The 12,662-nt window shown below is 56.3% G+C and overlaps 2 protein-coding genes across 2 annotated transcripts; one reads left to right on the top strand and one right to left on the bottom strand.

Moving 5' to 3' along the window:
- Positions 1 to 4: 4 nt before the first annotated feature.
- On the top strand, positions 5 to 1,445 carry TMEM141 (transmembrane protein 141; the record flags this gene model as incomplete). Its single annotated transcript, XM_005423774.2, has 3 exons — positions 5 to 200; positions 377 to 508; positions 1,133 to 1,445. Coding segments are annotated over 3 exons (408 nt in total), but the record flags the coding sequence as incomplete, so codon positions are not given.
- Positions 1,446 to 2,974: 1,529 nt separating this feature from the next.
- ENTPD2 (ectonucleoside triphosphate diphosphohydrolase 2) lies at positions 2,975 to 8,920 on the bottom strand. Its single transcript, XM_005423773.2, has 9 exons — positions 8,885 to 8,920; positions 8,146 to 8,263; positions 7,505 to 7,655; positions 6,720 to 6,879; positions 6,400 to 6,627; positions 5,815 to 6,081; positions 5,505 to 5,624; positions 5,093 to 5,227; positions 2,975 to 4,085 (listed from the first exon to the last, which is right to left on the bottom strand). Exons 1-9 carry the CDS (start codon positions 8,918 to 8,920, stop codon positions 3,885 to 3,887), a joined length of 1,416 nt encoding a protein of 471 aa, XP_005423830.2. The 3' UTR covers positions 2,975 to 3,884.
- Positions 8,921 to 12,662: the final 3,742 nt, after the last annotated feature.

Here is a 12,662-nt window from a genome sequence, read left to right as displayed (position 1 = left end):
GGCGGGTCCGGGCCGGTCCAGCCACCCCGGCATCCCCCGGGCTGTCCTTGGCCGCTCCGCGGGGGCAGCGAGGACGTCCCGGCCGTGTCCAGTAACCCCGGCCTCGGTCTTGGCAGGCAGCGTGGCCGCCTTCGCGGTGCAGAAGATGGCGCGGCAGAAGCTGCCATACAGCCTGCAGTGGAGCCTGCTGTTGGCTGCGGGTAAGTACCCAGCCCGAGCGGTACAGAGTGGTGTTTGCCACTGTTATGGGGGATCGTCTCTGGCTCCAGCCACCTCCCTGTGCCCCGGTCCCCCGGGCTCAGGAGGGTTCGGGGCAGCAGGTGCTGTCCCCACCTTGGTGCTGCTGGCACTCCCAGGAGCACCTCGGCCGCCCCAGCTGCAGGGTCCCTCGGAAGCTACGTGGTAACCAGAGCTGAGACGCAGAAATGCTCTAACTTCTGGATTTATCTGGAGACAGGCAAGTCCCCACAAGAGCTCGCTGTGACTGGTGGGGTGTCTCAACCCGCAGGTACAGTCATATCTTCCTACTGCTTTGCCTGAGCTTGTTGTGCCTGGTTCTTCCCTGCTGCAATAATTACTTTGCTGTCTTGTAATTTAGCTGGTGACCGTGTCATTGCCAAAATCTCATTATAAGTCCCACACTGGCACCCTGCAGCCAAGGAGTGGGAGCAGGAGCACCCATGGTGGGTGGAGCTCCTTACCTAGTTTCATGCCTCCCCTGTCCCTCTGTGCACCCGGCACAGTGGGTTCCTGAGCAGGGCTTGTGATGTGGGCTGGGTGCACTTGCTGCTGCCTTCTGCCCTGCCTGCTTTGGGTATTCACAAAAGCCAGCACAAAAGGCTCATTTGCTGGAAGAGGAAGGAGAAGGTAAGGGCTGGAGAGAGCAACTGAGGTGTGGAGGGATTTGCTGCCCAGTAGGGTGGGTGGAATTGGAGGGGCATCAAGACAGCAGCTGCTGGACAATTCTCATTGCTGCTCGCTGCTTTCTCCCATACATACCTTGAGCTTCCAGAGCTAGGCCAGCTTGAAGAGGCTTTACGTGCTTCACCAAGGCTCTGTGGTTCTTTGCCCACGCTTGGCAAACCCACCAGGGTAGTTGGAGGTCCAGGGAACTTGTACTTTCTTGTTGCAGAAAACCTCCCTAGTGCAGAAGACAGGGACGGCGCTGCAACACTGGTGAGGAGGAACAGGTACGGTGACGTGGTGGAGTAGCCAGCAGAGCATAGCCTGCCGTGCCTGTGTCCCACTTCACCCCTTCCTGTCTGCCCAACCTGACACTGCCCATGCTGCCTGTGAGGGTGGTGGGCTTGGTGACACTTATGGAAAGCTCTGAGGACTTGATCCTGCCAGAGAAAGCATGGTGGAGGCACCTCAGGGATTCCTGCCTGCCCCATGGCCTCTGCACATTGCACTCGGGGTACAATAAAAGTTGCGAGCTGAATGCATTTGTTGTGGATGAGGTGAAGGGCAGAGCAGGTGGTGGATGTCAATGTGAGGCAACCTCTGCAGTGAATGTTGGAGCAGAGAGCTCTGGTCCCTCTGTGGTGATGGCAGTCACAGTCAGTACTTGGATTGCTCTGAGACTGCAGGTGCAGACCGGTCTGGTCTAAGTTGTGAGGGTAGAGCGGTTGCTGTGTCACCTGTTTCCTGAGCCCAGCCAGTCCCCATGTCCCTTCCACCACAGCAGCAAGGCTTTTCATACCTACCTGAAAAGGCCTGAGCTGAGTCCCACAGCTGGCTGGCCTCTGGGGTGTTCCCTTTCCCTGCAACAGAGCTGACCGTGTGCCCACGGCCCCTCTCTGCAGTGCTCACCTGTCACTGGCTAGTCCCAGATTGCCCATCCAGATCCATGACTACAAGGTAATGATGCTGTCTCAAATCCCATGCACACAGTGGGGCATGTGGGGTTTTTCCATGTCAGACTCCAAGTCTTGACTAGGTCAATTGTCTGCTCTTGGTGGACGTCCAGCTGATTCAGCTGCAGCTGAATTTCTTAGAAGAGGAAACTCAGCCTGAATTCTGGGAGCTGCCCAGGTTCCTAGAGCAGTGTTTCAGCTTCAGGAACCAGAAGTGCCTTCTCCATGTGAGATACATAGACAGGCCCTGAACATCACCACAGGAGGGAGTCCCTGTGCTGAGGAGATGAGCTTGGGGAGGAAGCTGAGCTTGGAGGTTCACAGCATCCTCTGAACTGGAATCAGGTTTGCCCTGTGCGGAGAGATGGGGAGCAGCCAGTGGAAGAGCTGAAAGCCAAGTGCTGCAGGGAACAGGTGTGTTAAGTCAAGCATGGTATTCCAGGAGTTCAGCTGGAGCAGGGAAGGGTGTTGGGAAGCAAGCAAACCCACGGAGCAGAGTTGGTGCTGCCAGCAGGAGCAAAGAGGGCAGTGAGAAACTGCAGCTCCCTGCAGCCATTCCTCTCTAGTGTTCGTGGAACATGCAGGGCATGGGAAGGCTTCCGAAAGGATTGGAGAGCTTGGACCAGTCCCATGCAGCTGCTGAGCACTGCAGTGTGTGTCCTGGTGTCTGAGCTGCCAGTGACTGCAGCAGCAAATGTGAGCTGCTTTGCTGCTGCCCTTGAGCACCAGAGCTGGGCCCTGGCAGTGGAGGATGCTGGCAGGTTGTTTTGCTGGAGGCTGTGGCAGTGAGGGACAGCTTGAGCTGCCTGCTTCTGGCTTTGGGATGACTGTGCTGGAGCACTGGGGAAGCACAAGCTTGGTGACTGGCTGGCTGGAGCTTGTCCACCTCCAGGTGGGTCTGGGTCTGGCGTGAGGTTTCCAGCCCACCTTGGTCTATTTGAGGTCATCTCCAGGCTGGTAGAGCACACAGAGCTGTGACAGTGTCTCAGCACTGGACAGGCTGCAAGGGCTGAGACCTTTGGGCAGAGCCTGACCTGTGGATGTGGGTGAGGGGTTCTGCCCCCATGGGACAGCCAGGCTGAACTGCCTGTTGCTAATCACAAGCCACTGAGCCATAGTAGTGGTTACAAAGGTTTATTTCAGATTATTAAAAAAAATCAAGCAAAACCAAACCTTCTTCATGTTTGTACATCCCTGTTCATACTCAATTGGAAATGAAGGTGCATCCTCCTAACTGCCTGGTGTGGGGTGATGCCAGGCTCAAATCTCAGTGCAGAGCAAAGCCCTACAGTGTGGGAGCCTGTTGGCTCTGTGCCAGCATGGCCATGCACCACAGGGCTGCAGGAACCGGGGTGTGCAGGAGTCTTTGGATGTGGCAAAGACAAGTCTGGCATAGGAACCATGGCGGTAGTGAAGGCATTATGCCTGGTTGTTGAAGTGGGACCTGGAAGCTGCCATCTTCCCACATGTGGTTGTTGCTAAATCCTTACCCAAAGCTGAGGCCAATGGCCAACGAAAAGACCTTACCTTCAGGAAGGTCACTGGGGTTTGTACATCAGACAGAAAGACAACGTGAGCCCAGAGCTCCCCAGGAGGCAGGGCTGATGCTCCAGGGACAGGCTAGCAAGGTTGGCAGTTGGCTATAAGGACTAGTGTAAGTAATATTCCCCATTCATACACATACACATGAAAATTAATCCTGTTGTTGCTTGGGCTCATTGGCTCAGTTCAGCTCAGCTCTGGTGGCAGAAAGATGCCCTAGCTCTGAATGTCCCATTTCCAAGCCTGCTCCAGGGTCCATCCCTGAGTAGTCCAGCCCTTCTCCCACAGGGCCAGTGATCCTCTTCTTCCTTTCCCGCAGCTAGAGGGCAAAGGGAAGGCAAAAGGACACAGCTAATCTTCTGGGATGGTGTCAGGTTTTGGAGGAGGACATTGAGCACTTGCCACATCCCAAGCATTCAGAGCATGGAGCCTCCAGCAGGTAGGATGGTGCTGGTCCTGCAGATATGGCCCACCCTGTCCCTGCCATCAGATTATGCTGGACTTGCTGTGCCAGAGCAGGCAGATAGCAGTCACCAGGGATGTCAGGGTGGTGACCACGAAGAGCAGGATGAGGATGACCCAGTAATTGTACAGCATGCTTTTGTGGGAGGAGGGCTTCTCTGCCGGGATCATGTTGGTGAGGTTCAGCATGTAGCCCAGGGCCCAGCCAATGGAGGTTTCTCCTGCCTGTGGAAACAGCATGGCATGGTCACCATCCAGCCAGCCCAGCTGCATGGGCCTCAGGAGACCATGGAATCATGGAATCACTGAAGTTGGAAAAGACAACTAAGATCATGGAGTCCAACCAGTAACACCAGCACTGCCAAGGCCACCACTAAACCATGTCCCCCAAGTGCCACATCTGCACATGTTCTAAATCCCTCCAGGGATGGTAACTACCCCATCCGTGGGCAGCCTGTTCCAATGCCTGACCACACTTTCCATGAAGTAATTTTTCCTAAAATATAACTGAAACTTTCCCTGGCACAATTTGAGGCCATTTCCTTGTCCTGTGAAGTGTTACCTGCGAGAAGAGACCAATCCCTGCCTGGCTACAACCTCCTCAGGGTGTTATAGAGAGTGAGACGGTCCCCCTTGAGCTTCCTTTTCTCCAGGCTGAGTTCCCCCAGCTCTTTCAGCTGCTCCTCATAAGACTGGTGCTCCAGACCCTTCTGGGACAGCTTCAGTGTCAGCCCAAGGGAGAAGAGTGTGGGGGAAGCCGCAGCCCCCTTGAGCCTCTGCTTGCCCACAGGTCCAGCCAGCCCAGGGACAGAGCAGTGACCATCTTGTGCACAACTGGGCTCATCCCCTGGGAGTAAAACCTTGTATGCTCATGCCAGTCCTGATCTCCTTGCACATCCTATAGCGTGTGCAGACAAAAGTACCTCCTGCCCTCAGGTAACTTCCCAAAAAGCCTCAGCAAAGCATTGTTTGGGATGGCTGGTGTCTTGAGAGCCAAGGAAGGGCTGAAGGACCTGATCCCATGACCACCCCAATAGCCAGCTCAGCTTATTTGTTTCCATCCCCTAGGAGATCCCTCCAAAACCTGAGAGTTCCATCCTGCCCCTGTTCACTGAGATCTTCCTTTATTCTGCTTTGCTCTTTTTCCATGAGGGATCATCTCTCCTGCAGGGTTCTTTGGCCTAACTCCAAAGAGATCCCATGGGAAGGGGATGGATTTTGGTGCTACCCACCTTCTTCTGGAAGGCAATGTTGGGGAAGGAGTGGTTGTTGAAGCTGTAGCCTTTGGTGGTGAGCAAATACACAAATGTGCTGACAGCACAGTAATCTGGCAGCCTCTTCTCCAGTTTTGGGGCTTTCAGGAGCAGCTGGGTGGGATGCACAGGGGGAAAGAGAAGAGAGGTCAAGCCAGCAATGGCCAGGCTTGTGTCTGTGGCCTGAAGCTTAGGGTGGTTACATCTGTGAGGACAAAGCTACCCCTACCCACCTGAGCCCTCTCCCAGTCCCATGCAGGAGCCATCAATTGCCTTCCCCCTACTCCACTGGTGCCTGGAAACCCCATGACCTCCAAGGGCTTCTCTCAAAGCCTGGGTGATACCCCACATGAAGCAGCCCCCTTCTTCCCATGATGCCCAGGGAGCCCACCTCACTCCAGCTGGTGGCACAGATGGTCTCTGCAGCATCCTTCAGGTCGCTGGGCAGGTGCACGGGTCTTCCCATCACAGTCTGTATGAAATCCACCGTGTAGAAGAACGCAGAGAAGGCCTGATGGAGGGAAAGGAGCAGCTGTGAGACAAGCTTGGAGTAAACTCTGATCATGAGCAGACACTCTGGCCAATGTGGTGGGCACCAACAACTGCTGTTGCAGAGCTGGAGGTCTGATTTTGCTGCCACATGATGCTGGGGAGCTGCCCGGCCAGCAGCCGAGTCACCATCCTCCTCTTAGGGGACTTACAATGAAGTTTCCTGAAACCTTCGGCTGGAAAACACCATCAAAGGAGCAGTGGGAGAAGGAGCAGTTGGTGAAGTCAAAGAGCTTGCTGACATGTAGAGTGCAGAGGTTCCCATTCCCAGTGCCGACCAAGGTAACAGTGGTGTTGAGGGCAAAGCTTGGTCTCTCCTTCTCCGTGCAGGGGCTGTCATAGATGCTGCTCAGCAACAGGCTCTTGTTGTAACCCATAGGCCAGCAGGGATGGGAGACAGTTTCTTGGTATCTCTCAGCCTGCCAGAGGAGGGACACAGGGGGTGCATGAGCTGTGCACAGCACAGTTTCCCCAGAGCTTGAGCAGCCAGACACAGAGCAGTTGACAAAAGTGTCTCAAAATGGCTTGGGGTGTCTTGGCTCTAGCCAAGAGCTGCATCATCTAATGGAGATAGTGGGAGAAAGCCCTGGGAACACAGGAAAGGGTTGGGGGCAAAACACAAGTTGGCTGGTAAAGGTGTGCAGCTGGTCCAGGGCTGAGGGACAGTGTAAATACCGAGATGAGGGGGCAGCTGTGGGGTCATGACAGCCAGCATCCACATCAAGCACACACTGTACCTGGAGGAACTTGGAGAGCAGCCTCTTGAGGACCTGGTCCCTCCCATAGCAGAGGAAGCTGTGCGTGTACACTTTGTATGCCTGGCCATACAGTTTCAGCATCACCTCATTTCTGGGGTTTTCAATCGTGTCCCTGGTTTCAAAGGTGATCTGTGTGGAAGCACCTCCAAAGTCCATGGCCCCCAGGCTCTTCTTCTGAGGCTGGATCCAGTCTCCGAGCCATCCACGCTGAGCCAAGGAGGACAAGAGCAGGCATAAGCATATGAGGAGCTGCCCAGCCACCACAGCCATCCCACTGGATGTCACTATCCTCTGCTCACCTTGATGAAGTTCTCCAGGAGATAGTTTGCAGTGACCCAGCCAAAGACCCCTTCCTCTTCCCCTGACAGGATCTTTGCTCCCCGGAAATCAAAGGGGTATGTCTTCAGTGTGGCTGCTACAGCTCTGAGGACAGTGTCCGATGCCTGTGGGTCCGCAATGCTGTGGGCCAAGTGAGAGGGCGGAGTGACAGACCTATGCCACAGTGCTGCAGAGCCCTCCCTGTCCCAATGGCCCTTGAAGGCCAGCACTGCCATAGCAGGGCCCAGGAGGAGAGGTGAGCCCTTGCCTGGGTACTCATAGGCATGTCCCAAAAAAACACTAGCTAATTCCCCTTGTCTCTGCTGGAGAAGGTAGGTAGCAGGAATGAAGTGTGCTCCTCACTGCTGGGACAATGGAATCCATCCTGCCTGGGCTGAGTGAGGGAAGCACGACTCCTCCCCCGTGTGCTTTTTGAGGCGTGTTTATTCTCACTGTGTCCCATCAGGCTGGCAGTGGGTGCAAGGGATTTTCTTCCTAGCATCCAAAAAGTCTGGGTGGGTTATCCCTGGTGCTGGCCCCTCCACCAGCCCCCACTAGCACTGTGCTGGCTGCGCCCTGCAGCCTATATCCTCCTCTGAAAGGCAGGACCACTTCTGCAGCGGACACAGCACTGGGCAGGTGGGTGGTCAAGAGCTGTGCTCAGCAAAAGGGCAACACTTCAGCCATCCTTCACCACCTCCACCCCTGCTGTGTGTAGCCAGCTGGCATGTTAAAGTGGCACAACAGGGCCCCCCTGAGCACTCACTTGAGCAGACGCATGCCAGCCGTGGCACCAAGGTAAAGCGGGGTGCCTGCATGCTTCTCCTTGGGCACATCTATCAGGGCCTGGTTCAGGCAGTGCTTCAGGCTTGTCCCAGCTGCCAGAGGGTTTGAGCTGTAGCTGGAGATGCCAGGACCTGTGAAGAGGAAAAAGCATTGCTCCCTGCTGGTGAGGGGATGATGCTCAGTGGGAAAATGCCTGGTGAGCAGCTTTGCCCCTTCCAGGCTGTCCAAAAGGCAGTTTTCTGTGGGCGTGGAGCCATCCAGGGTCCAGCCACATCTCTCTGCCCACGCTGCATCCTCTGCTGGCTGACAGTCTGGGAAAGGTTGATAAATGGAGAGTGAAAGACTGACCCTGGCTCCTCACTGGGCTAGGCAGGGAGCTGGATTGTTCCCTGGTGGTTCAGTACCTGCCAGGAAAAGACAAACCAAAGCATGCACAGCTGCAAGCCTTGGGGGGAGTTGGGAGACATTTTAGGAATAGAGCTGAACCCTTTAGAACATGTCACTACACTGGTGAATACAGACGGAGGCAGCTGGGCATGGCACGGGCACTCACACCATGCTGCCCTGCCACAGGGATGCAACAGACACCGCCACCAGCCCCGGACCTGGGCAAGCCCTTACCCTCCACATCACACATGCTGTGCTCGCTGACCACCCCGGTGTCATTCTCCTTGTCTGCAGGCCACTTGTAGATGAACATGGCGGTGTGGGAGGACCCAGCGTCCAGCACGATGCCGTACTGCAGGGGGAAGGTGGTGGGTCAGGCCTGGAGGCTGAAGGTCCCCTGGGTGCTCCAGCCCTTACCAAGGGAAGGCAATGGGGCTCAGTGCACAACCCGTCCACACTCTGACCCTCAGTCCACACTCCTACCCTGTCAGTGCCCAGCAGCTCCCCAGTTTCATCTGGCAGAGGCAGGCTTTGCCCAGCCCAGCCTGGCACTGCTGGGCCCACACCTGCCCAAAGAGGGCACTGCCTGGCATGTGACTGGGAGTGGGATACTGGCCATTCTGGAATGCTATTTGGAACATCACAGGGCTCTAGCTTTTTGGGTAAGGGGACGCCGTTGCGTGCAACTCAGGGGCTCCTCCTCCACTGCAGGTTACCATCACTCCTGGCTGCCTGCTGAGCCATGCTAGCCAGTCCCTGGGACTGGTGCTGGGGAGAGACACCTGAAATGGCTCCTTGGGATGCTCTTGGCCAAAGAAGGGCAGCCAGGCCCCTCATCCCTCCTGCCCTTGTATGGCTTGGCTATTCTCTGGCTATAAATAACCCTGCTCCTCCTGCCAAACAAGGTTACCCAGCTCCCGGGGGGGGGACACCATACGTGCTGCCTGCAGCACCCCTGGGCTTAGCCCTCTGCCTGACCCCTGCTGCCCGTGGTCTCGGGGTTGCCCATGCTGGCCCCCACTGTGCCCCCTCAGGGCTGTGAGTATGGGGGGAAAGCGAGGCAGGACCCAGAACCATCCCAACTGAGCATCTCTGGGGTGAAGCCATCTAAGGCTTAAACCTCCTATGAGTCTCTGTCTGCTCCTGCCCTACCCAGATTCAATACAGCCAAGGGCTGGAGTAGGCAGCTCCTCTCCCTGCCCAGAAGCCACCCCAGCCCTGCCTGCCATGGGTGCCCCATGCTACCCCTGTCCCTATTACCTGGTTTTCACCAGCTCAGGCAACAGAAGTGTCAAGGACACCCGAGGTCCCCACTTATAGGTAGCCTCAATTACACCATGAACCCATGGCCCTGCACCAGTGGTACCTCCTGCTCCCTCAGAGGACCATCTCACATAGGTGACCCTCCCAGACTCACCCAGTGATTTGCTCATGCCCTGGGCCAAAAACTACAAGCCAGCAGAGAATCCCCCTCTGTGGCCAGGCTGGAGCAGTGGAGTAGCTTCAGCTCCTGACAAACACTGCAGAGAGGAGGAAAGAGGCTGACAACTCCCCCCAACACCTCTCCCCAGCCTCCTGGGCTGGGTGCTGGGGTGAGTGTTCCAGGCAGGCTTAGAGGGCTCTCAACACCCTTTTGCCCAGCATGTGGCATCCCAGTCCGTTCTTGACAGAGCAACCTCTGCCTTGCCTTGCCTCCCTGGGATCCTGTCACCCCTGTGTCCCCAGATGAGCAGTCACTGACCAAGCACAAGAGAGTCTGAGAAGGGTCCAGCCCTAGGTCCCCTCTGTCCACCTCAGTGGCACATGTGCCCACACCCTCTGTAGTCACCATGCAGATGTCTCCGATTTGCTCACAAGGCACTGCATTACCCCAGATATCACCTGCAGTGACAGTAGCAGGAGCAGGGTGACAAGGCTGTCCCCATCAGGAAAGCATCGGTAGGTCATCCCCAAACTTGGGGCTGAGCACAGCCAAGACCCTAGGAGTAGTCTCCAGTGCGGAGATGCCATGGAGGGGCTGAAGTCCACACAGAGGGACAAGGTTGGAGACAGGGATATCTACAGGGTGGCAAGGGCTGAGAGATGCTGTAGTATGAAACAATAAGGATCACCTGCAGTGCCAGGGGTACCTGGGGCCACCCACCAGGAGTGGGGGCAGCCTGGGAGGGGGATGCTGGGGATGCCAGACTCACCCCATGGCAGGAAGGGACATGGCCACATGGCTGGCTCTAGGGTGAACAGGAGGAGATCCACCACCCATGACAGGAGGAAGACTGTTTTCCAGGGTTTCTTCCTGCCTTCAGCAGGGCTGACTTGGCTGTGCCCCACTTCCCACCCCATGGAGAGCTGGTACCAAGATGTATTCATGGGGGTACATACCTGGGGTGGAGTTGCACATGTAAAGAGATGCACAAATGTATGTGCACATGTGCATGCATATATGTGTGCATGTGGTCTACATGCTGCAGGAGTGTGCATGTTTGTGTATGGGTGCATGGGCATACAAAGGTGTGTGCAACTTTAGGGGTGGATGTTTACACGTGGGTGTGCACAGGTGAGGTGTGCATGCACACAGGTGCGCCAGTGTGTGTGCACATGGGTGCACGTGTCTGTGCACACATGCATTTAGGAGGGGTGTGTGCATAGGTGTGCGTGGGCACACATCCACATTGCGTGCCCAAGGAAGTGCAGGCAATGAGAGGCAGCGCGGAGCCTACACCCAGAGCAAGCCCCACGCAGAGGTGACATGTTGGGGTGACAACTGGGGCAGGATGCAGAACTGGCTGTGCATGTAGACACATCCTAGTGCCCTTTGCTACCAACACCTGTGGGTCAGGGTGGGGGTATCTCGTCTTGGACCCCCAGCGCATTGCCACCAGGTGTGGAGTGGTGGGTGAGGGGCATCCTGTGGGTCCCCCAGCCTTGGCAGTGGCAGCAACAGCGCTTGGCCTGGCTTGAGGCAAGGTGCTGCAACACGATGGTGCTGCCTCTGCAGAGAGTGTCTGGTGAACTGCTACCACAGCTCACCCCACAGCCACCCCAGCAGGAGAGGAGTCACCGCAGCCTCATGCCAGACCCTCCTGAGGGCACTGGATTTGGCACCCCAGCTTGTCCCTGTGGAGAAGACATCCTTGCCTGGGAGTGGTAAGCAGGGGTGAGAATCGTGCGCATGGTGCACGAAGGCACCGAGGCAGACATGGGCAGCCTAGTGTGTTCCCAGTGATGAAGAAACGTCATCTCCTCCAGTCCCAAGGGTACCTCATGCCTCCAGCATTCACACAGAAATCATGAATGGGATAACCTACAGTGGTGTGCAATGGTGCCAGCCCCTGGCCCCAGATCCTGTCCCTGTCTTAGCTTCTGTCCCTGCCTAGAACCTGGGCTTGAGCATCGGAGCCACTGCATTCCCCAGAGCAGAGTGTGCTGCTGTGTGGGTCTGAGTCACGGCTGAGCCATGGACATGGGCAGGTAGGTAGGCTCCAGGGGCCTACAGGTGGGAAGCCCCAGGAGGGAGGATAAAAGCCCTCCCCGATAGTGATTTGCAGTGTAAGTGCGGCCCTCAGCTCTGCCAGCTGAGCTGCCCCGTGCTTGCTAACAAGTACACTGCAAATGAAGGCTGGGGAGACACAGGGATGCTCTGGCGCACTCCCACACCAGCACCTGGCTCCCATCACTCCTCTCATCTGCCTTGGCATGTTTGCCTACTGGCATCCAGGGCTTTGGCAGGGCCTCATGCATGTGGGACAGTCCCCATCACCAGCATCTCCTGGTAGCACAGGGATTTTTCTAGCAGAACCCTCTGACTAGACCCTGGTGATGCTGCAGGCAGGGGGGACACAGAGAGGTCTCCATTGTGGCCCCACACTGGGACAGTTTTCCAATGCCAGCCCTATCTCTGCTGCCTCCTAGGTCACCCATGGTCCCAAGGGCTCTGTTCCAATGCAACATCATTCAGGCCAGCCCCATTCAGGGCTGCTCAGTCCTGAAGCCCCTGCAGAGGGGGCACAGAAGACAGTCATGTTCCCAAAGGCCATGCATGAGTAGTGCTTGGGGCTCCTGATCAGTGTATGGCTCTGCCCAGGGGAGGAGGCAGATGGGGACATTGAGAATGCCCCATGTGCTGCTGCCTGGCACTGTGCTCCATGGCCATGCCCAGGACTCCAGCCCCCATCCCACAGGCCCTCCAGGCTGTCCCATGAGGGGCTCATCCCTGGCCTCCCACCGGTCTGCCTTTCTGAAGGGTGGTGAGGTCATGCAGCACTCAGGCTGCCTAGTAGCCACAGCAGCCACAGCAGCCACAGGACGTAGAAATTGCCAGAGATACATTTGCCAAAAGAAGAAAGAAAAGGGCTGTCAAGAGCAGGCAGCAGCTCAGGGCAGTCAGGCCGTAACCTCCACTGCAGACCCATGAGGGAAGGATCAGTCCCTCAGCAGCAAGATAACGAATCCAGGGTGGTTTTAGGGCTATATTCCATACAAAGGAACTGGAAAGGGAAAATGTGGAGCTGTAGTTCAGCAGTGAACAGCACTATCCAGCAGCTAATGTGGACTGAGTCAGCAAGGACCACATCTTGTCCAGGCTATGAGAAGATGTGCCCAGGGTCTCCCATAGCAGGACCGACCTCTAAACTACGCGGGCATCTTTTGGGCTGAGTTAAAATAACACAAAATTCTGCATTGTCAAAACAGCGCTGGGCTTTGTGTGAAAGCAAGTCCTTAGCACCTTCCTGGTGCCAGCCTCATGGAACAGG

This window comes from Geospiza fortis, unplaced genomic scaffold (assembly GCF_000277835.1).
Source record: "Geospiza fortis unplaced genomic scaffold, GeoFor_1.0 scaffold85, whole genome shotgun sequence".
Taxonomy (NCBI): Eukaryota; Metazoa; Chordata; class Aves; order Passeriformes; family Thraupidae; genus Geospiza; species Geospiza fortis.
This window is presented reverse-complemented; position numbering and strand designations above follow the sequence as displayed.

Coding starts and splice junctions, on each gene's coding strand:
- ENTPD2 (XM_005423773.2), bottom strand. CDS start 8,920: ATGGGCAACCCCGAGACCACGGGCAGCAGGGGTCAG. Junction 6,628..6,719: donor TCCTGGAGAACTTCATCAAG/GTGAGCAGAGGA, acceptor TCCTTGGCTCAG/CGTGGATGGCTCGGAGACTG. Junction 4,086..5,092: donor ACATTGCCTTCCAGAAGAAG/GTGGGTAGCACC, acceptor CTGTTTCCACAG/GCAGGAGAAACCTCCATTGG.